General features: G+C 39.4%; 1 protein-coding gene across 1 annotated transcript; it reads left to right on the top strand.

Annotated features, from left to right (window-relative positions):
* The first annotated feature begins 8,633 nt into the window (after positions 1-8,633).
* Positions 8,634-11,766, top strand: LOC149918254 (uncharacterized). Its single transcript, XM_090140095.1, has one exon. It carries the CDS (start codon positions 9,737-9,739, stop codon positions 11,273-11,275), a length of 1,539 nt encoding a protein of 512 aa, XP_089996221.1. The 5' UTR covers positions 8,634-9,736; the 3' UTR covers positions 11,276-11,766.
* Positions 11,767-14,827: the final 3,061 nt, after the last annotated feature.

Below are 14,827 nucleotides of genomic sequence, written 5' to 3'. Positions count from 1 at the left end.
TTTTAGCAGAATGACTTTACCAGAAAGGACAAAGCAGGACAAAGAGAAGTGCCAATTTTATTCTACTCTGACTGCATCAAGGTTTAGTACACATGCTGAGGAGAGTGCAGATACTTATTAAAGATGCTGACACTGGAATAAAAAAGTAATTACAGTATTGTGCCTCCCTTTATAACAAACAACTCTACTTTTCTATCTTAGAGGTGACTCAAAACCCCAAATTAGAATTCTCAGAGTTTCCCACATAGGCAAACACTGCAGGATTTGAACAAGTGGATATGCTTCCTGCTTATATTGCTTACTGCTAACTATAATTATAGTATTTATGAATTTAAACCTTAATGACAACAAACACAGTAGCTCTATTTTTCTTGTAATAAAGATGTCACTTTCAGTTTTTCCATAAGCATTACATTAAAAGTGGGGGATATATTTAGAGACTTTTAGAGGGAAGGATCTTTGTTCACCTTGTAACTCAGGTACAGGGGTAATTGGAAAGGCTTTCAGACAAGACATGGAAACTTCGATGCAAACTGTTAAATATTTGTTATATCTTTCTCCACTCATTAAAAAAAAAAAAAAAAAAAAAAATTCAATGAAATTGCTCGCAGATATTTTCCCTGTCTCAAGATCTGGATGAGCTTTCTGGTGATGAAAGCTTCTGGTGATCAACTTCCATCTCTGGTGTAAAGAAGAATCCATAATGATGAATGGATTGAGTGCATATAAGTAGTCAAATTTTCAGAAACATTTGAGGAGATTCCACACTAAAAGCTTTGACAAGGATAAACATTCCATACTCTGAAAGTAGAAGTCATTTTATGAGTTAAAAGCTGGCTAAAGGATAGCAAAAAAAAAGGGGGGTTGGGACATGATAGATAGAGAGAAGAGCCAGAAGTGAGGTGATGACTTCAGGTACTCTTGTTCTCTTAAATAGCATCTCTTCTGCCACAGAAGGAGGCAAGCTAAGACATTATTCTCACCTCATAGGCTGATGACCTGCACAGCTATCCTACAGATCATTACCACTACTTTGATGTCATATGTACCTTATAGAACAAAAAAAGTATTTAGTGTAAAACTTAAAAAGAAATTATATGAAATGTTGTAACAAATTAAGGACATATCAGAGTCACCAGAGAAGTTCCTGTCCAAGTGTAAGTGCAAGTTGTGAGATTACATGACCTGGCACAGGGCATAGCATGCTTGTGGTAGTTCAACTTACCTTGCTTTGCATACCTCTGATTACTGTGTGGCATCATTCATAATATCTGCTATTTTAAGTTGGTTTGGCTTTTGCTTTTCTGCTATCTGTGTGAGAGGAATACTCATTTTCTCTTTGCTTTATTTTGTTCTGGTTTTTAAGCATCATCTCTTATCCACCAGTAACAGTTCAGTAAGGCCTATTACATTCTGACAGTTTGAAACATGAAGCTGTGAAGATTAGGTGCAGCTACAGTGAAAGAGCCATTTTCTAGCAAGAGAACAGCAATATATTCAAATAGAGAAAGGGGAAATACAGTCTACTCCCTGCTAACCCACCGTCTACTCCCCCAGCTTTTCTCTCTAGCATTTGCTTCTGTGACTGTTATCTGCTGTCTAATGAATTTATTCCTTCTTTTCCCTGTCATATTTCACACTGTTGTAGGTCCTGCTCAGCATGTATGAATCTCAGGAACAGCCCCATATGCAGCACTAACCTCAATGTGGGACGATTTAATGAGGCACCACTTGAGGTGGTCCTCACAGGGTATTGGGAGGCACAGATTCCATATATTTTGGCTAGTTCTACACCTTGCTGAAAGCATCACTTGACAAGATATATTTCCAATTTGTCTGAGATTATTACTCCAAGGACAGTACAAGTTCACACATTTAACAGTATTCATAAAATATCTCACGTCTTTCTATCTTGTAAGCTTCCCTTATCTCTCATGCTGCAGGGTTATTTAGTTAGTTCTTTGAGGGAGGGAGCAGTTGTTTGGGGTTTATTATTATTATTATTATTTTTAGTAACTGTTATCATGGAATGGAATTTTAAGAAGTTCTGCAAACATCGTCATCTCTTCTTTTGGGGGAATATCTTTGCTCTTTCTTTTCTTGATTCCTTGCTCAATGTTTGGAAGCACGTCCCAGGCAGCATGGGCAGCTGTGGTCAGCCATCTGCCAGGAGAGGGGAGGGGGTGCAACCCTTGCAGCCCTCCAATGAAGTTCCCTTCTGCAGGAAACAGAGGAACTTTTGCTACCTAAGAGCAGCAACTGCATGATTACAGCTGCAGACTGCAGCCTATGGTGTGTGAAGGATGTCTGCTCAACAGTGCCATTAACCTGGTTAATACGTTCACGGGTTCTAGAAGGAATACCTCAGCTGAAACATCTTCCATTTGGAATGTCCTTTTTCAGTTAAAAGTAAAATCTGATTACTCAAGGTCTGAAATTGACATTCTATAACACTAAGTAGGAACATATTCTATTCCTAAAAGCTTCCAGAAATAAATTCTTTGCACATAGTATGTGAGAAATAAAAAAAATAGGATTATTTTAGAATGTCTTAGTTACAAGACTTTTATATAAAGTCAGAAAGAAATAAAGATATGCTGTTTATAAATATAATTTTTCTGCAATTTCTTAGTAGTTTTATAATTCCTAATCTTTACTTTGTACTTTGATAGAATACTTTGCTTTGTCATGACTATCAACGTATCAAAACTTTCTCAAAGTATTTTAATTAAAATGGGAGTATTTACTGTTGTTATATCATATTAATATTCCAGTAGGCATAAAATTTTCACTAACATTGAATAATTAAGGAGGAATACATTATTGATCAGATAGAAACAGTTTCCTACAATATAAAACACTGTTATGCTTTGTGTTTTTAATATCTGATATTGAAATCTCAAGTTGATATTGTCAAATTACCTTCAAGCATGTAGACTAAACAAATTTCAAATGGGCATCATCTACTGTTGTAGAGGACATCATCTAATGGGAGAAATATGAAAACAAACATCACAATCCTGGTTTACCTTACTGCAAAATTAAGTGTTCAAGATACCTGGAGGGAGTGAAGTAAAATTTTTTATTTCCTATAATAAGTACTAAGTATGTAGTTTTCTGTATTATCTCACAATTTCCCTCAGGGGATAATATTTTATCAGGTCATTTACTATGTATAAATGTTAATTATGATTGTTGTGATATTCTTTAAATAATATAAAGAAAAAAAAAACACAGAAATGTATATTATGGATGAAAACTGATTATGAAAAGGAGATAGTACTCTGAAATGAGAGTACACTGAGACATTTCACCTGAAAATAGTCTGTTGATGTAGAATTTCACAGTCTGAATTTTTTGTGCAGTCTCTTGGTTTCTCTTCATAAATGTTTAAAGGACAGACTTTGAATTTGCTCTTACGCAGAAACTTTTAGTCCTACTTTTCATTTTTGACCACTTTCTTAAAAAGATATCTTACAGAACATCAAGGAAATCTAATATAATGGTGACATGCAGTCTGTGTTTCAACTTTCTTTCCCCAGGAAATTAAGCTCCTGTATTATCACCTTTTCCTTTCCCTCTCCTCTTCATACATTTTTGATCTTGTTGTGCAGGTGTGACTCTCTTCAGCAGAGGAGTCCCAAAGGCTTTATCCAAGCCCACATACCTATGTGCAGCCCAGCTGCCCACAGCAGGGTGAGATCCAGATGAACAGCAGCCTTTTCCCTGAGGGGTGAAGAAAAGACATTTTCCTCTGTCCTGAAAGGGAAGAAAATTTCAAGTGAGTACTCTGCAGAAGGAGAGGCTGCATACTGACCTTAGCATTATTTGTGCTATTTGAAGAACTGACAGGTTATTCAGCACCCACGAGCTCTGGTCTGACAGGAGGGTCCCCCCTGCCCAGGTTTGTAAAGTGGAATCAAGAAAGATCTGACGAGAGGGACCAGCAATGTTGTGAGATGAGGCAACGTGAGCAGGATCCAGAAATGCTAACAGAGGAAATCAAAGGGAAGATTAAGTGTAACGTGGGCACAGAGAGAGTTGGCAATATCGTGTCAGGGATTCGTGAAGTACATTCAGACACAAAGTGGTGAGAAGTTGGAGCTTGCTGGTACTTGATTGTTAAATTGTTGGAACTTTTACCATTGAATCAATTGTTGAAATTGGTTATTGTTGAATAATGGAGTTGCTATTTATTATCTAGTTACTTGCTTAAGAGTTCCTCTTTGAAGTGTTTACATGTTAGCACTTGTATCTCTTCATTGGAGAAGAGGATTGGATGCGAATGGCTGTGCAGACCTACTTCCAGCACATAAAATACAGAGTATGAGAAACTGTGACCTTTAGGCCTAAACAATAGTAGTCATCTTACTTCTCCCACAGGACCAATCAAATCACCTCACTTGAAGGTAGTCCACAATTAAGCATTGTAAACCTAGAAAAATGATGAAAAAAAGAAAGAAACTTACTTTCTGAAGTATATTGGCTGCTTCACTTTCACAAGCCTGTTGAAGAACTGCAAGAACAGGGAATAGCAGCATTTATATTCCTACTGACAGAGCCATGCTTTATTACCCAATTATCATATGCCATAGGCCATGCTCTAGAATGTGATCCTCTCCTAAATCACCCTTTGCCAGCACAACTAACAACAAAAAGTCATCAGTTACTAATGCAAATCTACTAAGATTCAGTGTGTAGAAAAGAAGAAGATAATAGTTGGGATGTGCTGAATCAATTCATCAAGCACAGGCAGCTACAGAACAATCACTCCAGCAACAGAAAATATTCTCAAATAGGAAAAAAAGAAGTCCTGACCTTGTGAAGCTTATACAAACAGTTGTTTCTATATTTTCCCTTTACAGTTTACAGTGTTCTGCAGCACAGTTGTTTTTACAGTTTATTTAATAGTGAACAATTTTATATTTACAAACCTTAAAATGCAGATTTCCAAGTCCTTGACATATACACACACCACTTCTCAAATGCAGTGACCTCTAGTGTATTTGCAAAATATCCAGATAAATTCTTCACAATAACTACAGTAGGAAGGATTATAGAGATTTTATTATTATTATTATTATTATTGCTATTATTATTATTGTTATTATTTTTGTCAGAGAAACAAGAGAAAAACTTGAGCTTTATGCTTATAACCCTAAGACATAATGGTCCACATTATTTCACCCTAGTAGCTCTCACAAATGGAAAGTGTTTTTGCCTTCCCATTCTCCTGTTCCATTTAATACAAAGGTACTTATTTAAAATGTAAAAGAAGATACAAAATGTGTAAACCATGATGACTGTTTTTTACCTCTTATTGTATCGTTCATTATTTCAGTTTAATTAAAATGTATAGTGTTCATCAGCTTGGAAAACATTTGACTACCGCTATGCCTCCACAATTTTTGTTTGGCACATAAAGTTGTCAATTTTGATTACTATATTTTTCCATACTATGTGGGTTTTTTCATCTACAAGCCAAAATATAATGTATGACTGCTAATTTGATTTGGAAACTGGCAGGTAATAATTTCCTCTAACTATCATTAGTTTTCCTTCATAGTTTTCCTCTAACAATGTAGTTCACAGCAAGTATCTATTAAAAAAGGGGTGGTACTGAAGAGTAAATATCAGTGCAGCAAGCAAGCAGTAGGCTCAGAGATTTGTCATAGAGTAAGTATGGGCAATGGAAAGATTTATTTATTTATTTTTAAAAGTACCCAACATGTATACACAAACACATACACAATTTGTATACGTTTGTATATAGATTTGAATATAAAATAGATCTGTATTTTTGAGAGCTTCTTCTTAAAAATTCAGGTAGAAATCCTAGCTCTACTATGTACTATGTACAAGTGACAGGCAATTGTATGCAAGAGATAATGTAAATGACAAAAAAAAAAAAATAGTTACGGTAGTATATTACAGGCAGTTTTGCTCTTGGAGCAGAGATTAAAACCTTGAGATGCGCAAGGGCAATCTGCAGTGCACAGGGAGAGCCAGGATGCATCTATTCTCGTCATTCAGTGAGCACTTCAACAGCACGGGTTGTAGATCATGCAGACTATCACCTCTGCAGAGCACATTACTGCTACTGCTCCTATGGGGCTTTTTGTGCAAAAGCAAAAAAATCAAGAGGCAAAAGAGTGCCCAGGTCTCCCTCTAACAAGGAAATGTGATAAAAGTAGAAGACGGTGGCCACAGCTTGGCTGAAGAGATGGGGAATGATCCTTGCCATATTCAGCAAAGCCTTTAACACACAAAAAAGGAATTTGCAGTGACCTACACAATGAAAAAATTCTTCCCTGCTAGCCAAACTGGAAACATCTGGTCATCTAGAACACTGATGATTCTTGTATGATACAAAGGTACCCCAGTTCGGGTCAACAAACATTTACTAAAAGCACATGCACAACACCACTCAAAACCTTTAGCAGCAGCCATTCTTTTCTTAAACAGTCTGGCTCTAAGAGTGGTGATACCAATTATTTTATTTACCAGTCATTTTCAACAGGAAAGTGAAGAATCTGAACAGCTCTTCATACTGGATGGAGAAAGTCAAACCTTCCACCTAAATGTAAATGATCAACAATACTAACAAACACACAGAGGTAATTAATTATCACTAAACACAGAAATAACTATGAGTTAGAATAAAGACTTTTAGAGATCTGTCCTTTTAAAACAGTGGACTTCCTCTGCTTCGAATAGCACAAACATTTACATCTCGCCTTGCACTGAAAAAGTTAACAGCTTTCATTAAGTAAGTTGGCAGAGCTATTTCATTCTGGCAGAGCTTACTCTTTCTCTCCTTTTAACAGTAGAGTTCTATTTACAGTTTTAATCTTTGCTAAGATTACATCGTGATTTGTCAGGTACAGAGAAAATGTTTTTCTGCTGCCACAACTACATGCAATGAAACAGTTTGGGTCAGTATGTCTTGAAGTTCTATTTGTCTTTTTTTTCCAAAATTAGTTGACCAGTCATGAAGTTCTCTTTTGGACACCAAGTTCTCGGAAAAAGATGGAAATAAATCTTTATGAATCTACAAGGAAAATTTGCATTTGATTTACAATATCAATCAGTAAATCTATAGAAGTAAGTCATGTCTCTTTTCGTATTTGTCTGTATCCTTTATTACTATTAAGTACAACAAACTTCATAAGCAAGAAAGTAGGTGTAAATATAGCAACAATCAAACCACACTCAATGACTTCTATAGAAAAAAATGGTGCAATTTCTTAAACACACCTGGGAATATTAATTTCCACTATAACAAAAATATAATTTCATTCTAATCCCTATAGCTATTTCAAAACATACAGAAAGTTAAGGCTCTACTGTTACAGAAATGACAACATTTGAGATAGATTGGGTTACATAGTGTAAAATTGACTGCAGAGAAAATCCCAAAGATTTTTGCAGCAAGTGTGTCTTGGTGCAGGCGTGCGGCAGAATCATGAAAGTGTTTCTAATAAGGCATTTGCAGGTGCTGAAACACTATTACTAAGCTAGCAACTGCTTTGAGGAGTCAGATGTGAAAAATTCATTTTTGGTATCAGAGGAGCCACCGCTGAAACACTGTAAGAAGGGTTTTATATGTGAGCAGGCTTCAGTTTCTCCGGAAATCTTTTGCACATCACAAAACCTGAAAGACTCCTCATTAGGATTCATTTGTAGATAAATGAACATGCTCTGCATGAAATCTAAATGGGAACTCAGAGAAAAGCTGCTTTTAAAGTCTGAAAGTGATTTCACAGACAATGCAATGCAGCACATTCCAAATAATTTATTTAAATCTTTTATCGTAGTTCACCTTCTTTTCTAATTATGAATTGGAAACACTAATTTTGACTGAGTCCTGTGCTGAACCTGTAATCTATTCAGTATAAAATTATCATAAAACAATAGAATACCAAGTATAGCCCTGGTCCAATGAGAACAGGATAACCTTAGGTTTTGCTAAAGGACTTCTCAGCATTTCATTTCTCAAAAACTAGTCGAGACTCTGCCAGGCTGGTAGCAAGAATTTATAGCATTCAGCTAAGTTCGATTAGGGAAAAAAAATAAGTCTTCAAATAGAGAAGAAACCATAGGTGAGGAAGCACAGCAGTCCTATCAGCTTCCTCTGACATTCTACCCAACAGGTTAAGAAAAAAAAAAAAAGGTGGGAAATAATAAATGCATTCCTAAATTAAGCCTTTAAGATGCCCAATATAATGATAACTTATGATTTTTCATTTCAGAATTTAGCATTAGTCAGAAATACGCTTAATCCATCCTAGAAAGGACAATACCTAGAAAGGTAGCAATTCAGCCTAAATTGGAGAAGTCAACCTGCCAAAGTTCTTGAGTGTCAGTGCAAAGACGTTGGCAGTGGGAGGGGAGCTGCAAGAGGCTGGGGCTGTCCAGTGCTGGAAACAGCCAGCTCACAAGTGGGCTGGTGTGAGAATCCTTCTTTGATTTTGACTCAAAGCTTGCTTCCTGAGGAATTTCTTGTGATAAGACTGATTGATTTGTTGAGGAGGCAAGTGATGGGTGCTACCGTGTGAAAACTGACATCCCTCTGGGAACATTTGAAAGCCTCTTCCTCCAGAGCTGCTTACCTCCGGAAGAGAGTGCTCAGGAGTGTTTACTGGCTGAAGATCTGGCCTGTGACTAAATAGCTCCAGCCTGGTATGGGAAAGTTGGGGAATGGTACCATCGTGTCCTGTGAAAAACAGGATGCAGATGGGCATCCCTGCTCCCTCTTATCTGCTGGCACGGCCCGGAAGGTGGGAACAATGGAGTTTCTGCTGAGATCCCAGAGCCAGAAGCTGCCACTCCAAGGAGAGCTGACTCAACCACTTTGGATTTGAGCTGTCACTCCAAAGACAGCTGACTCGACCACTTTGAAAGCATTGAAAAGGAGCCATCATCACCATGGTCGTTGTCGTCGCGGTTATCGTTGTCAACAGAACAACAACACCTGATGACCCACCGCTATGGAAGATCAATGACTGAACTACGAACCTCGCTGGATCCATGGTGGTGACTATGTCCCTCTTGCTTCCTATAAAGACTCCTTGCTTCTTCTTTCTTACCTTTTCTATCGCCCTCCTTCCCTTCCCCATTACCCTAATTCATAATAGTGTCCGTCCTCCCCTTCCCCATCTCCCTAATTAACATCTGTAATAAACTGGTCGGACCAACATTTGAACCGTTGTTTCTTAATCTCACGCCGGGGATATAGATATTAAAAGAACCTCCTCTCCCTCCTGTAAATCGGAGCGAGACATTTTATTTAATGGCGTCACGGACAGGATACCCCACCGTGAGAGTGTTGTCCTTCCAGTTATAGTCTGAAACTTTGTGTGTACCTCCTGGAGTTGCATGGAGCGATATTTTTGAAAATTTAAACGTGAGTCCTTCTCCAGGAAGACCGCTCCATATTCTGAAACTTTACTTTTTATGTGTATACCTCTCGAGGACGTATGAATTAATTTTGATTACGTGTGTGCCTCCTCGAGAAGACCCTTTCTGCATTTTGTGATTTAAGTATCTTGTAACTTAAGTGTGAAATTTGAACTCTTTTGTGTGCTTCCCTCAGAGAAAGGGAAGAGTGATTAGAGCATTTGCATTTCTTTAGTAGGTGTTGTGTGCCTCCCTGGGGGGAGGTGAGGAGTTACCTGAGCTTTTGAATACGTATACCTCCCTCTCTCTAAGTGTAGATCTTTCAGCGTATTGAAAAATGAGTGACAGCATTGCCACCATGAAAAGTGAAGACGTACTATTTGATCTTTTAGAAAAACATGGTGCTCGACCCTCTTCATCTGGTGTGGATTGGGCACGACAGAACTGGTATAACTTGCAGAGTGTTTCGGATCGTATTCGTGTTTTACAAAATGAGGCTCGTACACGAGCTGGAAAAGGAAAGTCGTTTATTTGTGCCGTACTCGGGGCTGCTTTAAAAGCTGCCGTGGAGTTCCGAGAGGAAAAGCATTCGGCAGAAACCCAAACTATACAAGCACTACAGGAATCAGTTAAAGTAACACAAGAACTGGTAAAAACTTTGCAGAATCAAATAGTGAACCTTGAGGAACAATTAGAAAGAGAGAAACACAATTCGGCTTTGTTGCAAATGCCTTTTAAGGAACTGTTAACCTCTAAGCATGCCGACAATACTAGTCTGCCTCAAGAAAAAACGTTTCCTCAGGAGGAACTGCAAGGAATGAAGGAAAGGCTAGATAAATTAGAAATGCCAATAGCCCCATTGCGCCCTTTGATAAAAACTGAATATACATTCGATAACGGTGAGGATCTAGATCCTCAGATGAACGTTAAGGAAATTCCCTTCTCATCCACTGAACTAGCAAAATTGAAAAAAGATTTTAGCCGCTCTCCAAACGAATCTGAAACAGAGTATGTATGGAGGGTTAGCCTCACTGGTGGAGACCAGATTCTGCTAACAGAAAAGGAAGCAGAAGGTTACTGGGGACCAGGAGTATTTTTAACTACTGGCAACAATCGTGCACCCTGGTCCTTAACACAGAGGGCTGCCTATTGGGCAGGTGGTCTCAACCCTTTAGAAAGGGGAGATCCTCTTGCTATTACTGGAACAGTTGATCAGTTAGTAGAAAGTGTTCAAAAAGCTGCTTGTCTCCAAATGATGTATGATAGAAAGCTGCAGCCACACCATGAGTCACCTATGATGATGCCTGTCGATCCTGAAAGGATGACCACCCTAATTAGGGGGCTTCCAGAGTCGTTAAAACCTATAGGTATACAACTGCAAGGAAAAATACAGGCAATGCCTCAGGGAGAGAGAGTCCGGGCAGCGTTGGAAGGAACAGTAACCCCCAACCATCTGCAGTCAGGATTCAAAGTATGGACATGGGGGGAGGTTGCCCAAGAGTTAATTAACTATGGGAGAAAATATGGGCCAGTGGTTTCTTCCTCCAGTAAATTTGAGCCTAGGGGAATAAGACTTGCAGCGGTCAGCCTTGCCCCCAGGCCACCTACCCCAAAGCTCAGTGGGACTGGCAGGGTCTCGTTGCCAGTAAAAACTGGTAGGCGAAATATTGATCATAAACGTCATTGTCTCTGGACACTGGGCTGGCTAAAGGGTGTTCCACGAGATCTGATGAATGGATTAGCCACTGTCAAGTTAGAGAAATTAGTTAATTGGTGGCCAGAACAAAAGCTCAGGGATCTGGAGGAAAGCAAAACCCCAGGTCCTGGGGCCTCTCCCAGGGAACCTGAATGGCTATCCAAGCCATTGGAAAAATGATGTCTTCGCCCCTCCCAAGTGAGCGGGGTGGGGGCGGTGAAGGGTGGATGTATTAGAAAGCTCACAACAAAGGGAAACCTGATCCTCATTTAGCACCTTCTGTCCAAAGGCCTCACCACTCTTGCCAGTTATCCCTGTGAGTCACGATTCAATGGCTGATAAGCCAGGGAAACCCTTTTATCTCCCTGGCCAGACTGTGTCGATTGACTCAGCTAACCTGAGGCCAGTTTCCCTAACCTTAACAGAATCCCTCAACAATTATCCTTGGAAGGCACCCCGAAAAAGGAATATGAAATCAACACTTGCTGGATTGTTCCCTCATTTTTTAACCATGTTAACAAAGCCCCAAAAGGGCAAGTTGGTGTCTTGTTTTATTTTACAGAAGATCCCCGTGGGACCTTGATTGGACACAAAAAAACTTAATAGCTGATTTTAACCATTTGTGTTTTGTGACAGAAATATTGAAGATTTGATCATGCTAGAATACTGAATATACCTCTTGATTACATTTTTTTTTTTTTTTTTGGTTGCAATAGCGTTATGTTTTGTGCCATTGTAAGTGCGAGTGGTGATTTTAGTCCTTGGATCTGTTAAACTTCACAACTGGGTTCAGAGTTTTTACAGGTCATCCTGGATTACTGATACTCCCTGCACAGTGATAGCATTTCTTTTGAGCCCTTCTTTCACCCCTTTTATCAAACTGATTATGATTTGCATGTAACTCCTCCACAGTGTTTCCAAATTCATAACAAACTGGGAAATGAATCGAGGGACCCATCTAATATGTGTTAGATGTGGTCACGAAAGAAATCTATCATAAATCCTTTTGCACTGATTCTTTTCAGTGTCACACCAGTCCAGGAGTTCCATCCAAAACATGGTTGTTGGAAAGTACCTAAGTTTTGATAAGAGATGCATATGTATCTGGTATTACCCCTCTTTGATGGTTTATACTGTGGGGGTATCCTACACACACTATCCTGTGAAATGTTCTGTACACTGTAATAATACTTGAATTTGTCAAACTAGTATTTATATCTCTCAGCATTTGAATTGCTTTTGAAATGCTCACGTGGAGAGTTCTCATGACACTAAATCATCTTAGAAAACATTATGCTTTTGGTGAATTAACTGAAGTGTAATATTGTATGGCTATTCATAAAACCACAACCTCTACTGAAGAATTCCCATCTGGATCCTGGCTTACACTGGGAGTTCCTGGGTGGGGAAAGCAGCTGACACAAATAGCTCTATTTGTTTTACTTATTTATTTATTATTATTGGTTATTGTTAAATGTATAAGTTGCCAAATGAATGGTTGTCTCTTTTCACTTTCTACCTTTTATTCATTATAACATTTGTATTACCACTCCTGAAGAGTCACTGGGTGGTGTCTGTGGCAAATTGAATGACTCTTATTGTTGTCTAAAGATTGATGATAATGGTAAAGTTGTTAAGCAAATTGCCCAGGGTATTCGTAAAATAGCCCGTGTTCCCATCCAAACCTGGAAGGGCCTAGACTTTGACTTCTTATCCTGGCTTCCAGGAGGCCCGTGGGTGAAACGTATTCTATTTTATCTACTGTGTGATGTTGCAACTCTTATGTTTGTACCTTCTATGATTCCATGTTTCATTCAACTTATTCAACGAGTTGTATCCTCCATGTACTTTGTAACCACTTCAACTGATGATGAAAAGGTCCAACAGATCAGGGCAACATTTGTAACCAAGCCCAAGAAATCTTTCGTAGTAATTGTGTAACGATTAGCTTCCCCTTCTTCCCCCTCCTCCTTCCCTCCTGCTTCTTTGCTGGTTTTATTTTCTCCCTTTTCTTTTCCTCACCACCATGGAGGGCCACTTATGCTTGATTTCAAGCAAGCTTTGAGCCACGGGGTGGTGTGAGAATCCTTCTTTGATTTTGACTCAAAGCTTGCTTCCTGAGGAATTTCTTGTGATAAGACTGATTGATTTGTTGAGGAGGCAAGTGATGGGTGCTACCGTGTGAAAACTGACATCCCTCTGGGAACATTTGAAAGCCCCTTCCTCCAGAGCTGCTTACCTCCGGAAGAGAGTGCTCAGGAGTGTTTACTGGCTGAAGATCTGGCCTGTGACTAAATAGCTCCAGCCTGGTATGGGAAAGTTGGGGAATGGTACCATCGTGTCCTGTGAAAAACAGGATGCAGATGGGCATCCCTGCTCCCTCTTATCTGCTGGCACGGCCCGGAAGGTGGGAACAATGGAGTTTCTGCTGAGATCCCAGAGCCAGAAGCTGCCACTCCAAGGAGAGCTGACTCAACCACTTTGGATTTGAGCTGTCACTCCAAAGACAGCTGACTCGACCACTTTGAAAGCATTGAAAAGGAGCCATCATCACCATGGTCGTTGTCGTCGCGGTTATCGTTGTCAACAGAACAACAACACCTGATGACCCACCGCTATGGAAGATCAATGACTGAACTACGAACCTCGCTGGATCCATGGTGGTGACTATGTCCCTCTTGCTTCCTATAAAGACTCCTTGCTTCTTCTTTCTTACCTTTTCTATCGCCCTCCTTCCCTTCCCCATTACCCTAATTCATAATAGTGTCCGTCCTCCCCTTCCCCATCTCCCTAATTAACATCTGTAATAAACTGGTCGGACCAACATTTGAACCGTTGTTTCTTAATCTCACGCCGGGGATATAGATATTAAAAGAACCTCCTCTCCCTCCTGTAAATCGGAGCGAGACAGCTGGGTGAAGCCTTGGAGCCAAAATGGTGATGCCTTGGGAAAACGTATGAGGGATGCTCCAAAAGAAATGCTTCCTATTTTAGTACTTTGACCTACAAGGTCAGAGGTGGATACTGGTGTCATGACAGTAGTGACTGAGCCTTCCCACCAATATTCCATTACATTTTATTGCCATGTGACAGCACACAGCAGAGGGGCACACTGACAAAATGGCGTCTGATATGGAAGCATGTATGAGGCAAACATGTGGAACTGGATTTCCTTATGACAAAAAAAAATGTACCCAGTGACATTCATGGTTGTTTGCTGAATGTTTATGGAGACCAACCAGTGGATGTGAGCATACTGAGTGGTGAGAGCAGCAATGTGTTACCTCCAAGGTGCCAATTTGTGTGTGTGGCATGTGGGTTCGTGTTCATTGCTTACAAAAATATGTAGCTAATAGTGGTGAATCTGTTGAAAAAGTATTTGGTAGCTGAGAATTTGATTTATCAAATAACGTTATAATGTTCTTTGTACCTGTTGTAGTTTCAATGGAAATAGGAGGCATTACTTTTGGAGCAAACTATGTATTTAAGAAAGAGCAAAAAAAAAAAAAAAAAAAAAGCAAAACATGAAGGTACAGAATAGGGACAATTGAAAAAAATCTCTGTCTACACCAAGGTCACTGCAGGAGGTGAGGAGATTAGCAGGAGGTGCTCTAGACCTCTGCTGCCTAGGAAAGCCCCATGTTGAAGCAGGCATAGAGATTGGAGGACCTCAGGAGCAGCCCAGAGCTGGATCTGTTCTCATTTCATACAATGCTACTCATAATATACGGG

This window comes from Phasianus colchicus, chromosome 4 (assembly GCF_987193195.1).
Source record: "Phasianus colchicus chromosome 4, bPhaCol1.hap1.1, whole genome shotgun sequence".
Lineage (NCBI taxonomy): Eukaryota > Metazoa > Chordata > Aves > Galliformes > Phasianidae > Phasianus > Phasianus colchicus.
The sequence above is the reverse complement of the archived record's forward strand: the minus strand, read 5'-3'. Positions and strand labels throughout refer to the sequence as shown.

Bases quoted from the DNA above. Each gene is read 5' to 3' on its own strand.
- LOC149918254 (XM_090140095.1), top strand. From the start codon at position 9,737: ATGAGTGACAGCATTGCCACCATGAAAAGTGAAGACGTACTATTTGAT.